This window comes from Manis javanica, chromosome 7, assembly GCF_040802235.1.
Source record: "Manis javanica isolate MJ-LG chromosome 7, MJ_LKY, whole genome shotgun sequence".
In the NCBI taxonomy this organism is placed as follows: domain Eukaryota; kingdom Metazoa; phylum Chordata; class Mammalia; order Pholidota; family Manidae; genus Manis; species Manis javanica.
In genome coordinates this window covers 133,285,203-133,303,707 of record NC_133162.1, presented here as the reverse complement: position 1 = coordinate 133,303,707, position 18,505 = coordinate 133,285,203, and the positions used below count along the sequence as shown (strand labels likewise).

Here is an 18,505-nt window from a genome sequence, read left to right as displayed (position 1 = left end):
CAGGTGGAGGAAGGAGGGCGCTGTCACAGGAACCAAAACGGAGGTGCTCAGCAGTTCCGAATTCTGCAGAGATGGTAAGGAAAATGAGGTCTTCTAAAAGGCCCTTGGGTTTTGCTCAGTTTTAATATTAAGGGAGAAGCTGGACAGTCCGATTTCATGAGTAAGGAGATGACAGGAAGGGTAAGTGGGTAACTTCTCCAAGTTTGATGGTAAAGAGCAGGAAGAGGCTTCCTAGCTTGGGACATGAGGCTTTTGAGGTCAGTGGACACTCATGTATATACAAAAGCTCCATGTGGAAGAGGAGAAAGATGGGTGAGGTCGCGTGTGTGTCACGGAGGATCCTAGCGGGCAGTGGTTCTCAAGGTGGTTCTCAGCTACTCACTCGGCGCAAGCCTGCTGTTCATGTGTCTGGTTCCAGGGCTGCACGTGGTGCTTTAGTTGTCCTGTGTAGGGTGCGTGGGGGACCAGCACAGCAAGCACTTGGAAATGTATTGGAAGAGCGATTTATGTCTGGAATAGAGGGAAGGTACTCAGAGGTGAGGCGGGCAGTGCAGGCATGGAGTCAGAACAAAAAATGCCTAACATATCTTGATGAGCTTAGGTATTTAATCTTTTAGTTTTTTTTTTCCTGAAAGCTCTGGGAAAGTGGGATAAGAATTTAAGCAGAGATGTACAAGGATGTAGTTTGCCTTTACAAAGACCATCCTGACAGCCTGGAGGATGGTTTCAGAGCGGCAGGACTGGAAGCAGCAGTCAGGTTATCAGGATTCATGGGGACTTGGGGTAGAGCAGGCAGAGAACAGGTAGAAGAGCTGCTTAGCAGAGTTGACGTGACTTAGGTTTTGAAAAGTTTTTATGGGATGGAAGGGCGAGAGGAAAGTGAGAGAGGGGGAGATTTTGGAAAAAGCCGGGGCTGACTTCCTGCTTTCTGAGACTGAAAGGTAGGAAGAAACACTTACTGGGGAATGTGTTGAGCTTGAGGTGCTCATGCGACGCCTCACCTTAAACGGAGAGGTAGACCTGCGTACATGCCTGCGGAGAGAACTGTGGACGCCCTCAGCACAGACAGGAGAGCTGAGACCCGTGTGTGCAAAAGCTGTGTGGGAGTGTGTAGCATGCACACACACACACACACACGTGATCTCCTTGTGCAGCGCGCGCGCGCACACACACACATCTCCTGACTCAAGAACTCCCATTTTCACACACACACACACGTGATCTCCTTGTGCAGCACACACACACACCTCCTGAGTCAAGAACTCCCATTTTCTGAGTGCCTTCTGTTTTAGGTTATCTACAAGTTAGCCATCAGACACTTAATAGGAGTTAGGCCGGAGAAGAAAACAATGATGGGACCAAAATGGACTTAGTTTTACTACTGATTAGCAGATGTGGTGAGAGGATTTGATTTCAGGTATCAGATCCCAGAGGGCCACTTGACTGACTTGGGAATCCAGGTACATATGCTGACACTTTCTCTCCCCCATCCCTTACCAAGGACTCCGAAGCTTCAATTTTCCAGAAAAAACCCAGTAATGTAATAACCCTATGAGAATATACAACTATGTTACGTATTGGTTTCTTTTTTAAATCAGTGGTTGGACAGATACTGTCTTTGTTTGGAAATACATGAATTGCAATAAATAGTTTTTCGGAATCTCTTACAGAGAAATCTGGGTTACTTATTTTGCTCCTCTGGTAAACTCCTTTTAGTACTAAATGAACTAACAAAAATAGAATTTATGTCCCTTTTCAGTACTGAATCGAAGTATAGTTGAGACATAGCCCCAGAAATAAAACCCTGTTTGGAGCATTTTTATGCTGGAGCTGTCATCAGAGCTTGTGTTCACTGTTGAGAATTAATTTTCCCCGTGAGGTAAAGAATGTGTGTGTTGTCCCTGCGGAGGTGGTATTTCTGTTAGCAACAGGTAAACAGTGAAGCTCCTTCATTGTTCTTTTAGTTCAAAAAGCAGCATGTAAATCAGAGCTCGAGTAAGTAGGTATGGTGGCCAGCTTCTTAAGAGGTCCCGTAAGAGGCACTGTGACAGATGTGGGAGTGTGCACCACATGCAGGTCTTATTTAGACCCTGATTTGAATAAATAAAAGGCATTTTTGAGACAGTGGGAAAGATGGAACATAGACTGATACTAAATTCTAGCTGTGAATTATTGGTGATTTTGTTCTTTGTGAAAATGATACTGTGATGTTTTAAAATGTCCTGATCAATCAGTGATGTTTGCTGAAGTATTTACATGTGAAGTGATAAAATGTCTAAGATTTGCTTTAAAAATACCAAAGCAAGAAGCGTTGGGGTGTAAAGATGAAACTTTAATGGCAGAATGTTGGTAACTGTTGAAGGTGGGTAAATTAGGTTCATTATTCTGTTCTTAACCTTATGAACACGTCATGAACAGTTCCATTAAAAAAAGCTTTAGCAAAGTGAATATAGTAAAACGAGAAAACCAAGAACCCGAGGGAGTTGGTCAGTTTCTTGCCTGTTTTTGACATTTCTATGGCATCCATGGCACTCTTTCTGTGCACAGAGTGACAATCTTGCTGCCTCTGACCCACGAACCCAGGAGTCTGGGTGATGTCACTGTCCCAGCCAGCTCTTGGGCAGTGGTCCCCGCACGTCCCATCTCTTCCTCCTTCAGGGCCTTAGCCTCTAGGTGACGTGGCCATGCAGAGGATTCCTTGTCTCCTCACATCTTTGAGACTTTCAAATGAGTGACGTGGTGGAGTGATCTGTAAAGAGAAGTGAATGGGAAAGAGTAGAAGTTTAAAAGAGGTGTGTTTCCGCATGTAGTTGCTGTGATGACTTTATAATAATTGACTTTTCTTTCTTTCAGTTCAAACTTGTGCTGGAATCAGACCCTCCTCTCTTCCAAACCAAAGAGTCGGTGCTGTGTGTGTGCTTTTTCTAACTAAATTTCCATCCAAAGTCTCTGCCCTTTGCAGACAGCAGGATAGCAAAATGAGTTGGTCACAAAGGGAACATGATTTCAGCGAACCAACACAGACTTGTTGGTGTCTCTGAATTATTCCCAGCATGGTAGACGTCGCTAGGTCATCTCAGAAGCAGACGGGCAGGGCGCATCCCTGTGGATCACCAGCTTTGCTGTCAGTGTGGCTTTTAGAACTATGCCTTTCCTCGCAGATCTTCAGATTCTCAGAGGAAGGCTCGGTGTTTTCTTACTGGCTGCTGCTGTGTTTAAGGTGGAATAAATTCTAGCCCTCTAGCTTCCCTTTGCTCGTCTATGAACCACATCACAGTGACGGGGTCCATGATGGCTGCAACATCTCTGGTACCAAATGCCATGGTGTGTTTCTTCCCTACATATGTGTGTAACAGTAACAGTATTATACCCAGAAGTAAGAGTGGTGTAACTTCATCTGGGTACCTAGACCCGATTCCAGTGTATGTAAATATGTGGGGCGGGATCTTCCCACACATATTTACACCAAGCAATCCTCGAACACCAGCAGGGTGTTGGAGAGCTCAACTCAGTTCTGATGCTGTCTGCCTGGTGACAGCACCAGATTCCCAGGTTAAGGGCTCCGTCCTACAAGACTGCCCTCCACCCCCAACTCCAGACGCGGTCGCAAGCCCCTGGCAGTTCCCTGTGCTTCTGACCTACCAGCTTCAGAGTGGAGGTTCCCACAACCTCCCACTTAGGTTTGACTAATATGCTAGAGCAGCTCACAGAACTTAGGAAAACATATTTACCAGTTTAATAAAGGATACCAGGTAACAGCCAGGTGAAGAGACTCGTAGGGCAAGGTCTCCAGCTCTCCTCATGGAGCTTGGGGCCTGGCTCGGTGGCACGTGGAGGTGTTCTCGTTCCCCGCGCAGAAGTGCTTTCCCCCCAAGAAGCAGGATCCAGCCGAGCCGAGCTGAGCAGAGAGAGCATGAGCTCTTCTCCGAGGTTCTTGTGAGGGCGTCATCGCACAGTCATGACTGACTAAACTATTGGCCATTGGCTGACCCGACCTCCAGCCCCCACCTTTGGTGGGGAGGTGTCCAAAAGGCCCTCATTAACATGAGAAAACACCTGTTTCACCTTTAAGACTGCGCTGTTTTCAGAAACTGTGGATGAAGACCAATATACCTGGGAAATACCTATTTGGTAATGACCAAATAGGTATTTCTTATAATTCATTATATCACAGTGGCAAAGGGCAGTAGTTTTCTGAGGATAAGACAAAATGCCTTTGAGTTGCAAGCTGAGATATTTGGCCCCAGAACTTCTTGTGTCTTATTGTTTTATCCTAGGGTTACTTATTCATTCATTTGTCCAACCAACATTCTTAGTAACTTTTAGGCGCTAGTGGTCTATATTGGGTGCTGGTTCACATAGCGAGGTTTTCTGTTCACTGCAGCAAATTTCAGTTACGTTCTGGATCTGGGGATCATGGACATGAGGAGCTGCAGGGGTCTCAGGAGGTAGTGGGGTCTTAACTTGCCTTTGCCTTCTATGCCTCTGGCACCTGTGTGATGCAGTGTCTCCAGCCCCAGACATCTCTCTCCAAGGGAGGTGGTGGCCGGAGGATGGGGAGAAATTCCCTCCTGGTGCAAGGTTTGCCTTGGCAAAACTTTTTTGGAGAGCAGGAGAAAAATGTTCATTTATGCAACAACTTTATAGTTGGTACCTCCTAATACCATAAATACTTGGTACTCTGCACGAGGACTCAGAATAGGTTTACCTGCATCTTATGTCCAGGGCATGTGCTTTCCCAGCTCCAATGTCTTACATATTTGAATATTTTCTTAGTATCTTTGGAATTCAGTAGCAAATACCAGATTAACATAAACAATAGAATCGATTATTCTATAGACATAATATGGAAGAACATAAATCACCTACCTGGCTAAGAGAAATGTAAAAGGCAGAGCATTAATAAGCTTGCACTCCAATCTACATTTCCTATGTGTATAAAAATTTATTGATATTTTCATTGACCAGAATTTCACGTATTACAATTCATTTATTGTATTGTAATGTGAATCTTTGATAGAGTTGCTGCATAAAAATCAAATATTAAAAGTGTTGGAAATCCTAAATTGTTACATTTATTGCAGTGCAGGTGGCAACTTGATGTCCTTGTTTTTGCCCCACTGTCATGCCAGGGTTTTAGAAGTCTTCTCATGTCTAGTTTTTTAGTTTTTGAAAATTTGTTAGGTAACTCGTCTTTCCATCACTTCCCCCCATTCTGGAAAAGTCACAATCTATAAATATTCTTTGGAATTAGGAATGGTTACTTTTCTCTCTTTTACACTATGGTGTTGTTCGAATTTTTGTTAAGAGGTGTAATTTTCAAATACTTGTTTTCGCTGACAGCATCATACCTAATAATCATGCAGATTCAAATGATGCAGTGGGCGGCGTCAGGTGAGCAGGCAGAGGGACTAACTGTTCCTTCAGTAGAGCGTTCCTGGCCTCTCTCCACCAGTGACTTACCTGACTGGTGAGTTTGGAGAGAGAAATGGGGCCCACTGGAGCTGCCTGTGCATAGAGGGAGGTGCTCTCTGTTACCGTGGCCCTGTCTGTGGGGAGGGCTGTGCCGGTCATCCGTGCTGGTGACAGGAGAGGTAAGTCTTCTCTAAATCCAGGGATCAGTTAGTTCTCAAGGAAGGCTGCTGGCTCAACATTGCAGCTACATTCTCAAGGGTCACCTTTTTAAGGAGTAAAGAAGATGTTTTGACCCTTCTATGTTTATTGGTCTTTTTTCTAAATTAGTTCAGCTCTGGGGAGGGGGAGGGGGATGTTATGTATTGTGATTCCTTCAGGGACACCACAGTGAAAACGAGGTCCCCTCTCCACACAGAAGCCATCACCCCATCCTGTGGATCCTTCCAGAAATGTTCTGTGCATATACAAACGTATTAGAGATGTGTATGTGTGTACCTGCCCCCATTTCTATGTTAAGCAGTGAGGAATGCTCTGTTCTCTACTAGCGTTTTCTACTTCATACATTTTGATGATCTATTTGATACTTGGTATTGGCTGCAGACTGTTCCACAGTACGGATGTTGTCTTGGCTCTACAGCATAAGGACAGAAAGAACAGATGTGCCTCCATTCGAGCCTCATGCCTGGTAAACAGTGAGACACTGTAAAGCTGTGCTGCTGGCCGGCGGGATAACAACTGCTTTCTGTGCTTTCTTTCTCATGGAAGAGGCATATTTATGTCAAGGGGAGAAGACTTGGTCCTTGCTAATGGGGAATGTACTAGAAATCTTCTATTTAAGGACCTACTTTTTCCGAGAACCTGTTGGTGACATTTTACTGGAAGCTGTAAGATGAGTAATAGCTAAAATGTATCATTAGGGCAGTTAGTAAGAATTTTTATAAAGGAACTCCTGATACTGACATCTAAAAGTTATTTCAAAATGTTTGTATAAATGTGTATATTTTAGAAGTCAGATGTCTTAGTGAAATTATAATACTACAGATATTTTCTGTAGTATGTTCTATGTAAGAGTTGCTGGGTCTGGATGTAGTTTCTGTTCTACAAAACTGAGCACATTTGGGTGTGTTTCATGGGCCATGATTTCCTAAGCAGATTGAGTTCTTGCCAGAACATTTTCCCAGGTGGTGTTGTTGATCGTATTACTCAGAGTTAACGTGAATGATGCTTAACCAGCAGCTAACCCCTGATCTTTACACCGGGTGTCTTTACAAGGTAAGAATCCAGTCTGTATTATGGTAGTTTCTATCACTTTGGTTACTTTTCCTTTTATTGTTCTTTCTGTTCAACACTTTCTGTATTTCATTAGGAGACATTAACATATTCCATTACCAAAAATGAGTGAATGCTGTGGGCAGACTGTTCTGCTAGCTGATTAGGCTTTTGTGTTTTAATTCCAATAGTGAAGATGCGGGATTTAGTGTACCAGTCAGGCTTCAAACTGAGAAAAACAACCAGTAGGAGATATAGAGAGAGATTTATCACAAGGCCTGGGCTCATGCCATTATGGGAATAGGCTAGTCAAGTTTATAATCCACGTGGCCAGCTGACAAGAAGGGCAGGCTGGAACTCCAGGGCATGGCTGAAGCAGTTGCCCATGGTGGGATTTCTTCAGAGAAACCTCAGCTCAGCTCTAAGAACTTCAGTTGATTGAATCAAGCCCCCTCAGATTATCAAGAATAATTCCCTTTCTTTAAATCAGTGATGGACTTTAATCCTGTGTGCTAAGGCTTGCATGTCTACTACGGTGCCTAGATGCCGGTTTGGTTGGATGACCACAGACTGGCGCTTAGCCAAGTTGACACCTAAAACCGACCATCACATCGTATTTCCTGGCTGCTTGTTAGAATTCTCCTGGTTCTGGTGGTCCGTTATGCTCTGCCTGGGGCTGTGTTCAGTTGGCTGTGCGCTCTTCTTTCTCATTCCCTCCGCTCTTTCTGCAGTTAAATAAGTTGACTTTGTGAATGATCGCTGTACCCAGAGCAGCCTCCACTCTGCTATGGTGCCAGGCATTTATCTTCTCTCCTTTGCCTTGGGTTTTACATGAAGTCTGTTTTCTCCTCTGTATTATTTGTCTTACCAGGACAGAATGTTCCCATTGTTTTCTTTATTAGCTAAAGTTACAGATCAGCTTGGCATCCACTCCAGCAGGAGCTTTAATTCTCAAAGACAATAGTTGCAAAATTGGATGCCGCTTTCTGGGCTGCTAGCTAGCTGTCGTTGTTCTTTGTCACCCTAACTTGGGGAAATGCCATATTGGAGGTTTGGTAGGACTGAAGCAGAATAAGAAATCTAATTGCTTCTCTGTGTTTTGTGCTGCTGCTTCAGAACAGCTCCCTTCCAGCTTCCAGAGCATTCTCTTTCAAGGCATTGCCCTTTCATGTTGGATTTCCAAAGTTACAAAATCCCATTATCATTATCTGACGAGAAACATTTATCAACTTTGATTCTTTTCACCTTAGAAAATGTTAAAGCATTGTAGGGAAGTTGCTACAAGTGTGTCCTTCACTGAACTAGCCCAGTGTTTTTGAATTGTTATTGAATTATAAGTCTTTCTAGAATTTTTTCTAATTGCCTACAGGACATTTTAATATACTCACTCCTTTATTCTATCATTTTACATTCTAAAAAGGGGAATGCCAAATTTTAGCAGAACTAGATAAGCACTGAATTCCAAGAGGTCAAGAAAAAAAAAAGAAAGGAAATGTTAATGCGAATCACTGGCAGAAAGGTCCAAGGTGTAGCTGTAGCCACTTATCTACGATTACGAGGAAGGGACTTTTTCTTCTTGGTATTTTAATGAGTAATAACATGGTAAATGGAAAAAAAAATTTGTGTAAGTATAAATTAAAATCTGAATGTTCAGAGGTCCAGAATACCCATAGTCAGAAAACACTAAGCAAAAAGCCAAGCACTGTAGGGTCTGTTATCTGTCATGGTAAGGAGTATCAAATAGGATCTACTAATTATCAAAGAACTACTAAGTATACAAAATGAAAATTAAATTCAGTTAATCACCTTATCAACGTCCTTACTCTGATTGCTTATCTCCCTACTGCTGTGTGACAAGTCACCCTAAATTTAGCAGCTTAAGACATCCATATCTGTGGGTGTCCTTTATTAAGTTCCTGTGAGTCAGAGCTTTAGGAGGGCCTAGGCAGGCTGGCTTCTTGTCTCGTGCAGCTGTAGTTTGATGGTGAGACCTCTTCATGGTGGGCTCAGGGCAGTCGGACCGCTCATGGGATGGCTGAAGGTGTGTGCGTATACTGAGGGCATCCCGGTGAGCAAGGTGCATCACCTTCTCTGACCTGGCTCTGGAAGCCACATCGCTTAGCTCTGTTGATTACAGAGAGGCACAAACCCACCCAGATTTAAGGAGAGGGCACTGGACTCCATCTCTTGGTAGTGGAGTGGCAAGATTCTGGAAGGACATGTGGGATAGGAGATAGTGGTATGGGCATCTATGGAAAAAACAATCGCCCTGTCTACTGTGTGGCCACAATAATTCTCATTCTTCCCACATGCAAAGGTACAGTCTTGTGCTTCCAAGACACTCCAGAAATCGCATTCCCTTCTGGCTTCAGGCCCAGGGTGAGAGTCAAGGACCTTGCCACGTAAATTGGGCCTGGGTACAAATGAGGCTCCTCAGGACCAGTTTCCTGGATATACCTCCTTGACTACGGTTCTCAATAATCTGCCCAGTTCACACCCAAAACACGGCAGGAGGGTACACATCTTGAGGTCCGTCCTGCCCCACAGGGGGAAAGTGAGAGGCCCCCAGATCCCTGTTCAGCTGTTCTGTGTGCCTCTTAATTCCACTTTCTGAGCTCTTGGTTCTGCTCTTCAAGGCATCTGTCCTTTTCCATAAGAAGGAGCCCGCGTGTGTAGCTGAGCAGCCCATCTAGACCGCTTTCTGTTACAGAAGTTGAGAGATCTGAAGGTTCTCAACTTTTGTACTCTCTCTATTTCTTTCAGTCTAACCTGGCCACAGTTCCATAGTACAAATATCTAAAAAACCCTGTGGGTTTTCTGTGAATCTTGATGGGCTCATACATTGGACAAGAGCCGTGACGCCAGGACGCTCTGTCTGCCGTAGGGAGGCTGCTGAGGGATGACACTCGCAAGGGGCTCAGAAGCCTTACTGTTAGCGCAGAGCTTCTGCACACATGCTGTTATGATCCCCGTGACTTAGGTCTGTTTGAATGCGTTCACGAGTCACCGCCTGAGATCTTTCTGAAGTCTTGTCAGAGTGTCGCACACTCACACCTTGGATTTGATCCTTGCTCGGAAGCCATTTCTTGATTTGAGAACTCCGTGACATCTGGGGAGGCTGAGAATGAGAAGTGGTTTCATATTTAACAGTGTTCTTCAGCTCCTCTCCACTCAGGTTTTGTTAGAGCAGTGAGCAGAGCCCAGGTGTCACTTGAAGCATTCTGCCTGGAGATCTTTTTAGCTAGATCACTGAGTTTGCTCAGTACGCTTCCATTTCCCACTTCAGCGTAGATACCAGCGTGGCCAGCTGTCACTGCACAGCAGGGTCCTCTTGTCCTCCAGCTCCGGTGACGCTGGCCTCACTTTCCTTCAAACCCTCGCTGACAACCTTCTTAAAACAACAGTCTCATTATCTTGCACTGGGTTATGTCAGGAATTTGGTAAGGGCACGTTCTGACTCAGGGTCCTCATGCATCTGTGCCAACACCAGGGATGCAAGTCTGACAGCCGTGCGGCTTCCCTTGTTATTTAAGACCCTCAGTTTGGGGTGATCAGTCACACATCAGTAGTAATTGGAACACAGAACAATACTGTTTTCTTTCTGGCCTTTGTCACCCTCGGGTCCCAGGATGCGGCCTGCTCTCCTTCCAGGAGCCCAAACCCCAACCCTGCCATGCCCACTGCCTTCACCAGGCCCACTCAGGGGCCTTCTGTGTTTTTCCATTGTCTGAATCCTAAGCCCTCTGCCTTGGTATACAACAGAGCTGCAAATTCATAGGCCAAATTCGTCCCACAGAGACATTATTCTTTAGACTGTGCAGAGGAATTTTTTTAACTCAACATACTTGTTAACATTAAAAAAAATCAAGAGCATTCACCAGAAAGTCCAAATTACCCACTTCTTTGGTAGCATCCAATCGGCACCCTGGGGCTGCCTTCCAAGGCAGAGTCAGCTGAGGCCAGCACCCAGGTGGGACGGGCCCTCCAGGACAGCCGGGTCCCCGCTGGGCCAGCTTCCTATTTCCGGCCTGGCTTCTGGAGGCCCTGGATTTGCCATTCTTGGCAGTGCAGGCTTCACACAGCTCTTCCAGCCATATTCTCAGCTGTCTCCTTCAGCCCAACCCCTAGACCCCAGTACCTTATGACCCAGTCACCCTGAGCTCGAGTCTAGAGTCAGTAGAACATGGTAAGTTCTAGCCTCTCTGGGGAGAGTAACTTGTCCCCTGTTTCTGCTGGTGAGTTCTTACCAGCCAGCCCTTCATGCTGTCCCTCCACAGACGGGAGTCCTCTCTTCCACGGGCTCCCCGTGTTTGTTCCTTTGTCGTTGCGTTCACATTTCACTGACAGTGTTAGCTTAGGTGTCTGTCCCTCTCTCCGAATGGTGAACTACTCCAAGGCATAGGCCCCTATTTCCTTTGTCTTTTGTCTACGACTTGTCACCAAGGTAGGTATGAAATAAAGCTTTGTTGACTGGATGAATGAATGAGTGATTCTTAAAAAAGGCTAAGGCCAGCTTTCTGCCCTGAAGAAGTATAGAGTATAGAGTTGGATATGTAATAGATATTACATATCCATTAAATGTAATACAAAGTTGGATGATATAAAGATGCAGGGAAAATACCAGTTGGGAGAATGAGCGAAAGGATCAGGCAAGGTGTGATGTACGACCTGAGAAAAGATGGAGTCATGAAAGCGTGTGAATTGTACACAGATGGGCTGTGGGGGATCTAAAGATTTTTGTGGGAAATTAGCCTGGAAAGGGAATTTGGAGCTGGGGTGCGGAGACTCTTGAATAATGAGGCACTGGACTCCTTCTGCAGTTAATAGTGACCTCTTTCCATTTTTTTTTTTTTGAGGAAGTGCTCATGTGTGCTGGCCATGTTTTTTTTTTTTTTTTAACTCAGAGTAGAATTTTATTTTAATTGCTTTGTGATGGAAACAATTTATAGGAAACGTAAGCCAATACTGAGTGAATGCTATATGAACACAATTTCTACAATCCCATATCTATCTATACATACATACATATTTAGTATATAAGTAAATACAGATATATATATATAATGTATATGTATACACACACAAACACACACACACACACTTCATAGAAATAATACATTTCTTTCTGTTTTTCTGGGATTAGAAGGCACAAACAGAAACAGTATATCTCCATCTTTCACATTTTACTCCTCCCAAATATTCTATCAAATAATCAAGGTTCCAAATTGTTATAAACAGAAAGAATAATTTTTCGATGACATCTACATTTACCATTGGTCTACTGTCATATGACCAGTTATATTAAGTTTGAGAACCTAATTTCAATTTCATACCTTAACAGGCAAGGATCTGTATTTCCATTTTTGAGAAAAAATTTTAGGTGTAAAATGTTTTATTCTGTTTGTAAAATCTATCATGCATTCCTAATTATAAAGGAAATTTGAAAATAAAAAAGTTTTACAGTTTGAACATATGAACACTTACGGTTATAGATGAGATAACAAACTACTGATAACTTATTAGTATAATTATATATAACTGTTAAATAATGTATTATATAACACCCTTTTATTTAGATATTTATCATTTGTTTTCCTTTCATATTTTGTGTTACTCAATATTAGAGCTTGACTTGCAGTACTGGCATTAATCATCATAAAGCCAATTTTTGCATCATCTGACGGTTTTTCAGAGGATGCCCTTTTCATTTTCATCTGCATTTAAAAAAAATATAGCACTGTGTCGCCTCATGATGCTTTCACAGAAATGTTATCCTAAACCATATGTATCATTGAATAAAAATAAGATAGTTTTCCTCTCCAGGATTTATATGGCTGTGTTTGGTACATAAGAATCAAGTAGTGTATGATGCTTTTAAAGATGAAATTTGAGAGGCTTGTACAATAAAATTGAGATATTTGCCATTGTAAAGTAGTTATTCCCAGATATAACTACTAAGTTCGTGTTAAATATGTGTCAACTTTGATGTTTCCACGAGCTGAGTCTTACCAGTATTGTGCTGGTAAATGTCGAAAGCTGGTACTCTGGCAGTAAGGGGGAGCACAAATCTTAATTTTACTGTTCCCTGACTTTGATTGTATAAACATTCTTAGCCTACTCAGGCCAGTTTTAAGTGACCAATGTGAAGTCAGCTGTCTTGCAGACTTTCTGAAATTGTAGCGGTGGGCCCTCCTGGGCCAGCGTGAGCCGACTCCAGCACAATGTGTTCGTTCAGACAGCACCGGAGAAGTGGCAGGCTGAGGCTGGGGGTAGAGCATTACCACGTGGGTGGAGATGACCAACTAGAAATTGCCCAGATGTTCATACCCGACAGAACATTTGGAAAAGGACTAAGAGGAAGTTTCCAGGGTCGTTGGCTTAGGTGGGAGAGGGGAGGCCATGGGGAGCGTTCACTTGGGGAAGCAGCGTCTAGTGAGCTAAGAGCATGTAGCGGGCTGGGAGCAGCCACGGTAAAGACAGAACAAAGAAGAGTAGGAGATGGGGAAGGACAGGAGAGAAGTAGCAGGAGAAACGGGACAGGTCTGGAGAGTGCATGAGGTGATGGGGGGGGGTGGTTGGCCGTGTCTGCAGCCTAGCGTTATAGCAGCAGCCGAGGAGCACGGAATTATATGACTGGGAAGTCATAGAATCTTGGGGAGAAGAAGAGTCCCCAGTGGGGAAAGGTAATATTTTATAGGAGATGGAAGAATGAGGGTGGGCATAAGAAAGTAAGGGCAGCAGTTAGAGACAATCTTTAGAAGAAAGAGATGCTGGAAGCAGTGACTGGCCTCAGAAGAAGCTAGTCTGAGCCCCTCCTGGCCCATTTGGGCAGAAGCACTGGGGAGAATGGAGCATGTTAGTGATGGATGTAGGGGCTCTAAGGCCTGACCGTGTCTTGGAAGAATAAGTGGATGGATAGATGTGGAGCACAGCAGCAGGCATTGGTCTTTGAGGGAAAAGGGATCCATTTTTCTAGTGCCTAGGAGGGAAAGAGGCTGTAAAGGAGAGAGTGTGAAGTTTATTAGGAAGAGAAGGGTTGGGTCCGGGATGGATGGACTTAGTGTACAGAGGTCCATCAGGGTAGCAGGTCAAGTTATTCGGGCTGGCAGGGCTGAGTGAAGGCGCATTCCCGGTGAGCAGCACAAGCTGAGCCTGCAAGCCGGGGCCCAGACGTGAGCCACTTGCTGAACTTGCCCGTGTCCCAGTTTCCCTTGACAGATGGGGGATAAAATGATTCTCAGCTCACAGGGCTACTCTGAAGATTAAATTGGCGAACCTACTTAAAGTGCTCAGGCGTAGGACTGTTACATGGACAACAGCTGCTGTTACAGGCTGGGGAAAGAGACTAGGCCAAGAATGCGTGAAAGTGCTATCTAGGTCAGGGCTGACCAGGCTGGGGATCTTGCTGAAAGGAAGATTCTGAGTTAGTGGGCCTCTGAGTGGGACCCAAGAGTCAGCATTTCTAGCAAATTGCCAGGTGATACCATCACTGCTGGTCCGGAGACCACATTTGGAGGGTTGTAGCTGTAGGAGCAGCCATGTCCCAGCTGAGAGCGGCCGGTGGTCATACTGGGCGGGGCTGTTCTCCGCACTCTCTGCTGAGCCAGCAGCCTTCTTCCCAGGTGTGGACAGGACAGGAGGGGGCCTGGGCGCATGGGGCACTAAAAAGTAGCATCAAAAGATGAGCTGTGGGCTCCTGCCCTTAGATGAGGGAGTGAAGCCAGGAGGACTGGTGGAAGGGGCAGGAGAGCCCAGTGAGGCCCCGCAGTAGGTGGGGGACCGAGGTGGCAGACGGGTGGTGGTCAGGCACAGAGGCCACATCAGAGTGGAATGGAAGATCGGGGGACAGGAAAAACTTTACTGCTTAAACCTTGCTGAATCTCATTTTATTGTTTTATTTTTGATGATTTAGAAGGCTTTTTGTTTGCTCAGCAGTGCCTCAAGGACATGATAACAATGATTAGAGACCTTTTTTATACTTCTGGTTAGCAGAAAGCCTGATGAGAGAAAAGCGACTGGGTGCCGCCCTCTGTCATGTGCAGTCGGCCTTTGGGGCCCTTGGTGGGGGAGCTTCCTGGCTCACTGGAATTCAGGCTGCAGCCAGGCAATCAGTATGTTCAACAAGGGGAGTGCAGGGCTCCCCGTGATGGGCAATCCTTCCGAGGAGACTGTGATGTCTTGCCTCAAGGAGAAGTTAACCAGGCAGTGGAAGCAGCTGGCAGCTGCCTGGGAAGGAAGCATGCAGGACTGGACAAATGCTTCTGAATTTCGGTTAGTAATTCTTTGGGTCCCCTTCATCCATCACTCAGGACTGTGCTGGAGAAACACACTTCCACTTCCGACATACCTGACACCCTGTATTACCGCGTGAGTTTGATCATGAACTCTCTTACACTGTCCTTCATACCCTGCCTGTCCTGGGTCCTGGTATTTACAGGAAGCTCCCGTTAGAGGCGCCCATTGGGAAGATCAGTCTGACAGCTCCAGTGGCTTTTCCCTCGTTGCTGAGACTCCCGCTCCCTGGCCGCTCGGCCCTGTCCCAGCTCTGCCTCTGACATCCGACCCTGCGCTTCTGAGCCATACTGTTTCTCTGTCTGTCTGGCTGAGCCTGACTTCTTTTTTCTTTTGGGAATCAGAACTTCAGTTCATTTCTTTTGTGGGTTTTCATAAAGGTGCTGTTTAGAGAAAGGGAAGCAACTTGCCTTTTCAGAGGTATGGTGTAAGCAGGACTGCTCAATTGTATTTTATTTCCAGACTTGGGAATAAATGTTACTACTGGATGTCTTAAAACTGTTGAACCTAACTGTTGCCAGCTCTGACCTGAGGACTTTGTGGGCTTATTACTCTCTAGCTATCAGTCAAATTGAGCTCATTTCTCTGAGAAGCACATATTTTTTTGTAATCCTGACAGAAAAAACTTCTTTCTACCTACCACCTCTTGGCTTTACTGGTAACAGAATAAGAGCCATGTGATGGTAATGCAGTCAGAGTTTTAAGGATTCTTATTCCCTATTCTTATTATTGTAGGGAATGGAGGAAGATAGAGGCTTTTATACACCTTTTCTTGAAGTTTTTACTTTGAAGAGTGTTCTTCAGTTACTAAATAAGAACCTCATTTGTTAAACTATGTGAAATTTAGTTTCCTTGTCTGTAAAAGGTAGAAGTTGTTTCCTGTTGTCCCTACAAACTCCCTACAAGGATGTAGCTTTGTAAAATTGCTTTCTGGCTTCTTCAGCAGAGGTCACATTGTCACATAAATACTCCATGAAACCTGGGGCTCAAATCATGCTGCAGGTTTTCCTCTTTCCAGTAAATTGAGAGGATTTCTTAATGAACATATTTGTATTCTTATTCTTGCTCCTCTTACACCAACTTTTTATGCTTCATAGATGTTTTTAATGTTCTTTGTCTTAATTTCTACATTTATTTAACATTTATTACTTATAGGCCCCTCTCCATTTCTTTCAATGTCTGAGGCTATAATCCTAAACGTGTTTTTTTCCCCCTCTTCTAGCAAATAAAACTAAGTGGGTGACAGGCTTTTAAATTATGGCCATATTATTGTCTGTGGTTGGATCCTGATTGTAGAAATGGAACTGACAGCCATGTAAACATAGAGTGAGAGGAAAAAGAGCATAAACTAAATTTTATTTTAGGATGGGAAGCTGCTCAATTTAAGTATTTTCAGAAAGCAATTTCCTTTGTATAATCTCTTGGATGAATATTTGAAGAATAGTAATTCATCAACCATGCTTGTTTTTTTCAGTTTCAGTAAAGACATTTTGTTTTGTTTCTTATACACAATTTTATCTTTTATTCTCACTTCTTAGTCAATAGTATGCTTTGTAATAGAGGTGGCTTTAAATTTTTTCTTTTAAATGTCATTGTCAGGCTTTCCTCTGTGTTGCTATCATCATGATTAATGTTGCTAAGAAAATAATCAATTTTATTGTAAATTTTGACAGAAAATTATTTTCTCTTCCCTATGCATTTCTTTGTAGCTTTAAAATGAGCAATCCTTTCTGAAAATCCTGAAGTGCATTTCAGCATGTTTTTCCTACAGTACTTTGCTAGCATCTTTAAGCACTATTAAAATCACTATCATTAGAATAGGTCTTTCCAGTGACTCAAAATGCAGGTGGAAAATAATACCTGTCAAGCACAGAAGGGGTTGTTATTGAGGTGAGTTAGTTGTTAAATGTTTTTTCTGAGTGGAGAAAGCAAGCTTTTTAAAAAAGAATTGAGCATAACTGCAATTATGAGTAAGAACTTTTTCCTTTTTAACTTCTCATCTTGGAGTTCCAGTCTTCTGGACAAGTGGTTGGGCTTACTTTTATACGTTGTGAGCCCACATGGCTTACGACTTCCCATGATCAGGCATGTGTTAAATGCTTCCTTGACATTTAAGCTCTGTAATATTTTCCGTGGCATTAATGAAGCTCCTGTGATGTAACTAAGTTTCTGTTATGGAAAATAGTCTTAATTCACATCATCATCTTTCAAAGTCTTCATGGGACATTTTTAGACAACTTCTTTTTCACAGTTAATGTCCAATGGCACCTGCCGACTCACATCTGAATGGAAGTCTGAAGGCTTTCTTTCTTGCCTGAATTTTGTTCTTACAGCTGTGTGATCTTTGGTCCCTTCCTGAACTTGCGTGTCATCTGTAAAACGAGGGGCTTGGGCTAGACCGTCTCCAAGGTCCCTTTCAACTTGGAGTTTCTCTGAATCAGTAGATCACTGGCTGTTATGTTCACATCATGTTCCTCTGGTACACTTTTTTGTTTAATTGCTGGATGTTTCGGTTCATTTTTTTTAGGGCAAATTACTTTTCTCAGGGACTTTTCATTCTCAGTCGTACTATCTTTTAAAACTTTTTTTTTCAACCACAAACACTTGTGGAAAGCATGCCCATGGATCACATCTCTACCCTCCTTAAAAAAAAAAGAAAATGAAATAATTGCAGAAGGCTGATTATAATCTGTTTAGATTACCTGGTGTGGCTGCTGCTGATTTTGCTGGGTTCCTAGCAATCTCACAAATCCTAAAAGTGCTCCGAGATGTTTAAGAATAGTTTGATACTGTTTTGTTATGCTCAAGTAGGTTGAGCAGAATCCTGGGAAAACAAGCATGACGTCAGGCTGTGAAAAAGAGCAGGGTGGCACCACAAGGGCAGTTGGTCTTTTGCCTTAGATTTTAGATCATTGATACCCCGGGGAAGTGTGCTTCAGCAGCCTGCCTGATGCCCCTGCCTCACTTCCGTCCACAGTCCCGCTGCTCATGTTCATTTCCTTGGGCAGTTCTGATACCTACCATGTGGCCTTTTATGTATAGTGATTAATCAAGTGTTAAACTGAAGCATGAGTGAAGGACAGGCTTGATCCTTCATGGCTGATGTGTGTGGTATTCCTCCAAAATATTTTCATTCTACATGTTGCTTGGTAATGTATTTCAAGAAGGCAGACCCTTTGGAAAGAGCATGAGTGTGGGAGTCTGGAGGCTGTGTGGTCCTTTTGTGTATTAACTGCTGTTAGCTCTGAATGTACACCCACAGGTTCTTTTCAGGGAAGGCGTTTGCTATTCACCTGCGTAGCACCGTGAGCTGACACTAGTCATATTCGCCTAGTGAAGAGTGGGGTGGGTTTGTTTTGATTCAGGTAAGAAGAGTTCCTGGGTCAAGCGGTCACCTTCATAAAACTGAAGACGGTGACTGGGAGTGGAGTGACGACGAGTTGGATGAAAAAAGTGAAGAAGGGAAAGCAGCTTTTTCTCAAGAAAAGGTAAATACAATTGGTGATAAGCTAACCTGTGTACATTTTAC

General features: G+C 43.8%; 1 protein-coding gene across 3 annotated transcripts in view; it reads left to right on the top strand.

Moving 5' to 3' along the window:
• The window catches only part of STK39 (serine/threonine kinase 39), a 268,447-nt gene that overhangs the window by 128,803 nt on the left and 121,139 nt on the right, over window positions 1-18,505 (top strand). For all 3 annotated transcript variants that reach the window (XM_036995948.2, XM_036995950.2, XM_073241605.1), the window contains exon 11: window positions 18,342-18,464. In XM_036995948.2, coding sequence (XP_036851843.1) covers window positions 18,342-18,464 — 123 coding nt within the window. The remainder of the gene's footprint in view (window positions 1-18,341; window positions 18,465-18,505) is intronic.